This window comes from Primulina tabacum, chromosome 1 (assembly GCF_025594145.1).
Source record: "Primulina tabacum isolate GXHZ01 chromosome 1, ASM2559414v2, whole genome shotgun sequence".
Classification (NCBI taxonomy): domain Eukaryota; kingdom Viridiplantae; phylum Streptophyta; class Magnoliopsida; order Lamiales; family Gesneriaceae; genus Primulina; species Primulina tabacum.
Window position 1 is genome coordinate 46,396,343 of NC_134550.1, and position 7,973 is coordinate 46,404,315.

At 36.2% G+C, this 7,973-nt stretch overlaps 1 protein-coding gene across 1 annotated transcript; it reads right to left on the reverse strand.

The window, feature by feature from the left end:
• Positions 1 to 3,974: 3,974 nt before the first annotated feature.
• LOC142510439 (uncharacterized) lies at positions 3,975 to 7,351 on the reverse strand. Its single transcript, XM_075619613.1, has 5 exons — positions 7,294 to 7,351; positions 6,668 to 6,860; positions 5,519 to 5,813; positions 5,217 to 5,414; positions 3,975 to 4,724 (listed from the first exon to the last, which is right to left on the reverse strand). The coding sequence occupies exons 1-5, from the start codon at positions 7,349 to 7,351 to the stop codon at positions 3,975 to 3,977; spliced, it is 1,494 nt and encodes a 497-aa protein (XP_075475728.1).
• Between the last annotated feature and the right edge of the window lie 622 nt (positions 7,352 to 7,973).

Sequence of the window (7,973 nt, forward strand, 5' to 3'; positions counted from 1 at the left end):
GGTACAAAATGAAAGGCACACAATTAATGCACGTTGAAATTTCGGATGAAATGTTCAGACGGAACATGTTTTAGATCATTTCAGATCATCCCTTCTTCGAGTTTTCTCTCTTCTTATAGCATTTGAGTGATTAGTTCTATAATATTTGTGAGGTGTTTTGTTCTCATGTATTAAGAGATTGTATGTTCTCTTTGGAAATACAATGAGTGGGTTGTACACTATAAAATATTATAGTGAAAATTCTTTTCATTTTGTCTATGGTTTTTACCCTAAAATTTTTAGGGGTTTTCCACATAAATCTCGGTGTCAAGTTTATTCTTTTTTTTTCATATTTATTATCTCAAATTACCGTACGTGAGACCAACATGACACACAGTACAGTGATACTGATTCCCAAACTAGATTGGATCTTTTTAAATCCACAATCATGGTCCATGTTGAGCACATACAAAATTTTCTTCTTTTCCTATAGAATACTTTTGCTCAATTCAAAGCAAGAATTATAGAATCTCTTGCTTCTGTTGTGGAAAAACAAAATTTTCTTATGGAAAATCAGAAACAGATTCTTCCGGATCTTGTGGCTAGTCAGAAGAAAAATCAGTATGAGCTTTTTCCTCTCAAATTTCTAAATTATTCTCTTACCGGATGTTGTGGCTAGTTGAAGCAAAGTCGGTAGGAGTTTTTTCATCTCAAATTTCTAAATTATTCTCTTACATCAAGGTGGTTGATGCCAAAAATGAGGAAGAAAGAAATGATAGTTCAAGTGCTTCCGCAGAGATATTCATCCCACTCCAGAGCCTATGCACTATTTTTTTATATTTTTTAGTTCATTATGCACTTATATAGTTTCTACTTTATGCAATTGAATATACGAAGTAATTAAAATCAGAAGCACTAAAATTTAGCGCACATAGAAAATTCAATAGCCACTAAGTCCAGAAGACCACTTGTTATACGAAGACTATCTAAGATCTACTGAACTAAATGTACAATCCTTCACTAAATGATGACTTTAAAAAATTGTGTCAACGATCAAATATGAGCATAGACTTATTTCATTAACAGATGAATAATGAATTCAGAAAATCAAACATTCAAAGAATGTTCAGTACACTGTTTAAGGATGATATATTCTAACCGATTGTCTGTCCGACTCATATGCATTAAGTTTCGCCTACTACTTCTAGAACAAGACAAGTGACACATGGCATCTTGATGATTTCAATTATGGACATAGTACAATTGATTTATATCCATTAAATTTTGAATGTTTGATATCATCAATAAAAAGCCATCTCAGAATTAATCAAACTTACTTTACACAATTGCTTGATTATTTATCTGTTATTTACCAAAAGATTTGTTGAGTATATTCGAAGAATACACTTAAAGTTTGATCAGATATTTTCAGAGATCGTTCTTTGTTTATTCATACTCACGGCCACCTAAGTATTCATTTTATCATTTGAGTGAGTCATTGTAACTATCAGAAAATAGTCTCATTGTAACTATCAGAAAATAGTCTTTCTGTTCGGAAGACTAGCATAAAGTTTTTTATTAGTTGGTAATACGAGTTTCAACATGAAGTGTTTAAGTCATACTAAAAAAAAGTGTGCATTTACAAAAACTGTAAATATCAAAGTCTTTGGTAAATATCTTTTGGAAAACAGTAAAGGAGACGTATAAAGATTTTAGCATTCGAACTTCCAGAAACAACTCTCGTGCATTTGATCATCTGCTTCACTAATTTTCATTTTTTCATAAATTTTTGGTGGGCTTATTCTGCATTGATTATATCACTTGTTTGCTGAACTCTGAAGGTCACGAAACTATTTATGTTATTCAAAATCAGTAGAGGTCATTAACATTAATTTTAGAAAAAAAATTTGTGGGGTGTTTATTCACACCCATCTAAATTCCTCCATAGATCTTAACACGTAGTTAAGGTCGCGAGTCTTGTGGCAGTCTTAAGTGGTCGCTATTACATGCTAGAACTTAAATACATATTCTTCGAGGCTTAAATTTAGACCATGAGAAAACATGAAAGTGATATAGGCCATTTTTTTATATGTTCGAGCCTTTCAATCTTACCATGTAAATACAATTATCCCTAGTATCTCTTTTTAGCCTAATTGAAAAAATATGGTGTATGAATTACATACTTTTATTCCCTTGACATTCTTTGGCTAGCCATCAACCTCATGAGCTTAAGTATGATATTTTAATCTATACCTTTGAAGGTATCATGACGTGTTTCATTTTATCCATTTATGATGATAACAATTTATATATTTGAGCTTATTGTCAAAACATGAAATGCATGGAAGAAAATATGAAGAAATAAGCCTCGTGAAAATAAGACATCAATGTCAAGGTGTTAAAATATATGGAGAGACGCTATTTATTCTATATTGAAGGTTCTGAATCTCTCAAATAAGAGTACCATCACAAAGCATATTTATACTAGAGAAGTCAACAATAAAGAAAAGCGTGGGAAAGGGAGAAATACGTATTTCCAAAAACCAGCACTCAACACTCCCCCTCAAGCCTTGTGTAGATTTCAAACACTAAGATTGGAAATGAGATACACATGCTGGTCTCTGTTCAAACCTTTGGTAAAGACATCTGCCAACTGCTGGTTCATTGGAACATAGTTACTTGAAATAACTATGTTCTTGATCTTCTCACGAAGCAAGTGACAATCGATCTCTATGTGTTTGGTTCGTTCATGATACATGGGATTTGCATCTATATGCATCGCTGCCTTATTGTCACAGTGCAATACTACTGGGGTTGGTATGTTTGCTCCCATGTCTTTGTAAATACAAAGAATCTAAACAATCTCACAGGTAGTGTTTGTCATGGCTCTATACTCAGATTCTGCAAAGATCTTGAGATTGTGCTCTGTTTCTTTGTCCGCCATGATATCAAGGAGTTTCCGACTTTGATACAGTAACCAGTGAGTGATCGCCTAGTAATCGGACAACTAGCCCAAACTGAATCACAATATGCTGAGATCTTTAAATCATTTGCTGCTGGAAATATAATACCAAGACCCGGAGACCCCTTAAGATATCTCATCACTCGAATGGCAGCATCCATATTAGATTTCTTTGTAGCATGCATAAATTGACTCAGATTTTGCACCGCATAACATATATCTGGTCGTGTAATAGTTAGATATATCAATATTCCAACCAAACACTTATATGAGCTCGCGTCTTCCAACAAAGCATCCTTACATGTAGCAGATTTGTTCTTACATCTTGTTGCATCAAATTCATGGATGGTGAGTTTAAGGTTCTGCTATATCGGAGTCTCACAAGGATTAGCTCTTGCTATTTCAAAATCTGCTATGAGTTCCAATGCATATTTCCTTTGGCACAAGTAAATTCCCTCCATTGACGTAGCCACTTCAATCCCATGGAAGTACTTCAATAAACCAAGAACTTTCAACTGAATATTAGAATGTAAAAATGCCTTTAAAGAATTAATATCTTCATCATTTTTTCCCGTGATTACAATATCATCTACATACACAATCAACAAGGTAATAGAGGCTCTGTGGCGCCGAACAAACAACGAATGGTCATGCTCAGATTGAGTGTAACCAACAATAACCATTATACTAGCAAACTTGTTTTTCCATTGTCTAGAGTCTTGTTTAAGCCCATATAGAGACTTGCGGAGTTTACACACCTTACGCGCCGCCCGCCCCCTCGATGCAATATCCCTGGGGAAGGGATCTATATATTTCCTCATCCAAATCTCCTTGAAGAAAGGCATTGGTAACATCCATTTGGTACAATTGCCAATCATGAGCTACAGCCAAGCTTAACAAGCATCGAATGGTAACGACTTTGGCGGTGGGTGAAAAAGTATCATGGAAATCAATACCGGGTTGTTGCGTATATCTTTTAGCAACTAACCGGGATTTATATCTATCTACTGAGCCATCAGAATGATACTTCACCTTAAAAAAATCCATCGACAACCAATCGAGACAGCCCCTTTGGGGAGATCAACACATCCCAAGTATGGTTGGATTCAAGGGCTGCAATTTCCAAGGCCATTGCATCTTTCCATCTAGAATCATCTATTGCCTCATGATAGTGTTGTGGTTCCTTAACAGAAGAAATTGATGCAAGAAAACTTTGATAGGAAGGAGAACAATGGGAATAATTGAGAAAATCAGAAATTGGATACAAACGGTGATTAGACAAGGTGGGACAAGCATAATCCTTTATCCAAATAGGTGGGATGATGGAGCGAGAAGAGCGCTGAGGAATATGATCAGTTGCATTAGGAGCTAGTTGAGAATGAATGGAAGAGGTATCAAAAACTTCATCAACTAAAGATGAATGAGTAGGAAATTTTGGTGGGCTAGAACAAGTATTGGCAAAAAGAAAGGTATCTTCATTGAATACCACGTCTCTAGAAGCAAATAATTTTTTGGTATGGAGATTTAAAACCTTGTATCCTTTTTGTGTAGTGGAATATCCAAGCAATACACAAGGAGTGGCTCGGGAAGAGAATTTATGTCCCAGTGGCAACGAAGCAGCGTAGCACAAACAACCAAAAGCACGCAAATGAGTATATGACGGTATAGTACCCATGAGTAATTCATAAGGAGTTTTATTATGCAAAATAGAACTAGGAGATCTGTTAATAAAGGATGTGGCAGTCAACACACATTCTCCCCAATAATGTAGAGGAACAGAAGACTGAAAACGCAATGCACGAGCAATATCAAGAATATGCCTATGTTTGCGTTCCACAATCTCATTTTGTTGCGGGGTATAAGGACAAGAACTTTGATGAACAATGCCAAGGGAAGAAACAAATCTTGACACTTGATTTTGAAGAAATCTAAGGCATTATCTGGCCTAATAATCTAGACCTTGCTAGAAAATTGAGTTTGAACAAGAGCAAAGAAAGCCTGTAGAATGCGAAGCACATCTAATTTAGAGTGCATACGATACACCCATGTGCCACGAGTAAAATCATCTATAGTTGACATAAAATATATCTCCCCGTTCAAAGTTGGGGTATTGAATGGCCCCCAAATATCCATATGAAGTAAATGAAAAGCGTGTAAAGTTTTAGTGTCACTGTGCAAAGGAAACTTCAATCTCTCCTACTTAGACTGCAGACAGACTGCAGACAAACAGGGGAATGTAAGAGAGACAATTTATTGGGCAAAAAAGATAGCAAACACATTCTTGATTCAGACATATGGCCTGCTCGCTTGTGCCACAATGATGCATTTGTAACCGTAAAGTATTACACTGAGGAAAAAGTGAACATAAGCTATTTACTGGCTGGCACAGGGTCTTCATGGGCTGAGGAGCTTCAACGTAATAGAGTCCATTTTTTTCTTTACCAATCCTCACAATCTTCCCACTTTTGAGGTCCTAAAAGATGCAAAAATGAGGGTAGAATGTGACAAAGCAATTATGGGATTGGTGAATTTAGATATGGACAATAGATTGAATTGAAAATCTGGAATGTGGAGAACATTGTGAAAAGTGATTGAGGAAGATAATGTCACTGAACCTAGCTGACTAATGAGGGTAGTATTACCATTAGGCAACTTAACTGAACTATTGGAATCCAGCATGGACTTAGGATTTTCCAGCAAACTCAAATCTCCAACCTGTTCATTAGCACCAGTATCAAGTGGCTTGGAAACATGAAATGTATGCAAATTACATGCCATATTCACCACAGGTTCAACACTTGTTTGAAGGTTGCTATTGTCCAAAAGCTTCGGGATTTCTGTATACTGTGTAGAAGTAAACACAGGAGCGGTACTGTGCAGAAGTAAATACAGAAGTAAACACAAAACCTTCAGGATTTCTGCCATATATGTACCAACTAGTTGTTACAGATTCCGTATCTTGCTTTGGATTTTCAGACTTTCTATTTTGGTATACTGAAAACAATGACTTTTATCAATTTTGTGTTAATTAAACTTAAAGTTGCATTAATTTTTTTGTAAAATTTTGATTTATCATTTTTGTTCATTCGATTGATTTTTTTTAACGAATTGATTTTATCGGCTTGCAAACGAACGATGTAGAATTTGTTTGCATGTTGCGGATATGAATATTAATGGTGTACATTGCACGCTGCAGATTATATTACCTGCAACGTGCGTGTGCGCGCTATCGATAATAGTATCCGCGGCGTGCATGTACGCGCAGCATAACGCATGCCGCGGATAATAGTATTAACGGCGTGCGCATGTATGCCATGGATAACAGTATCCGCGGTGCGTATGCATACACCGCGGATAATGTTGAACTTTCAACAGCTTGCAGTTGTGCAGCATGCAATGTGCCCCGCAGAAAGGGAATTTGTGTGCTGCGAAAAGCCAATTTTATTGTAGTGAGATGTGTTGGGAATAGGACCAGAAGTATGCAAAGGTGGAGTTTTAACATTCTCAACCAAATGCACATCAGCAACATTCTTATGTCATCTACCATAACCTCGCCCGAGGCGTTTATTAACACCACCTCTATTTTGTCCTCGAAAGAGACGATGCCATGGCGGATAACCAACAACCTTATATCAATTCTCTTTTGAGTGTCCATTCCAATTACAATATTCACAATTCATGATATCCTTTTGTTGGTCATTTGCCCTATTCTGATTTGAATAGAACATCATTGGTAGATGCTCAGTAGCAGACAATGAACAATGAGATTTCTCTTGAGAAACAATTGATAACGCTTGCCCTACTGTAGGTAAAGGCGACATCATCAGAATCTGACTTCGTATAGCACTATAACTTTCGTTCAACCCCATCAAAATTTGGATCAATCGATGTTGTTGATCATGCTCGACATATCTTTTAGCTGCAGCACACTCACAGGAGGGCAAAATCACCAAGGAGACAAACTCATCCCAAAGTTGTTTAAGCTTGCAATAATATGCAGAAATAGTGCTTTGTCCTTGGGTATCTTCCTATATCCCGATGCAAGGCAAAAATGCGAGAACCATTGATCTTATCAAATTGTTCCTTCAGATCTGACCAGACAACTGAAGCTTCGGTTGCATAAACAATTCAGCCGAAAATTTCTCTAGAAACAATATTCAATTATATCCATGACAAGACAAGAGCATTGCATCTCTCCCATTGCAGTGTTGTTGCACTACCAGCTTCAGGTATCTTACAAGTACCGTCGGTAAATCCAATTTTATTCTTAGCTTGCAACGCTATCAACATAGCTCTGATCCAAATGCCATAATTTTCAGTTCCTACTAACTGATCACTAACGAGATTCATACCTGGAGTATCTGAAGGATGGATGAACATAGGATCATTAAAATTAGGTCCATTCGCCATCATTGAGCTTCAAATTTGCAGAGAATCTGGAATCGAAGTTGCTAGCTAAGAAATCCTCGAAGATAAAATTGATCGATCTAGTGTGATACAAAAAGAAATTTCACAATTCAGCAGATCGAGAACTTGGATCTAAATCTCCTTGCTCTGATACCATGTCAAAATATATAGAGAAAATCTATTTATTATATATTGAAGGTTCTGAATCTCTCAAATAAGAGTAAAGTCACAAAGCCTATTTATATTAGAGAAGTTAACAATAAAGAAAAGCATGGGAAAGGGAGAAAAACGTATTTCCAAAAACCAGCACTCAACACAAGGCTTGAAAAGAAAGTAAGAAGAAAAAAGATCATGAGAAAATAGAGAAAAACTTGTATTGTGCATATTATTATTTCTATTATTTGTTATATCATTTTCTTTTCTTTCATACATCAATACCTAATCCACATTACAAGCTATTGAAGTCCTGCTTGATTTTTGTTTGCAAGTGACTAAGATAGCGGAGAAGCGTGTGCAAGTGGGCTTATACGTGTATCGTTGTGAAACTTGAGTTATCATAGGGTTTTACATTGATTGGATCTGAGAAGATGTGAATGGCCATACTCATATCTTCTGTTAGCATTTT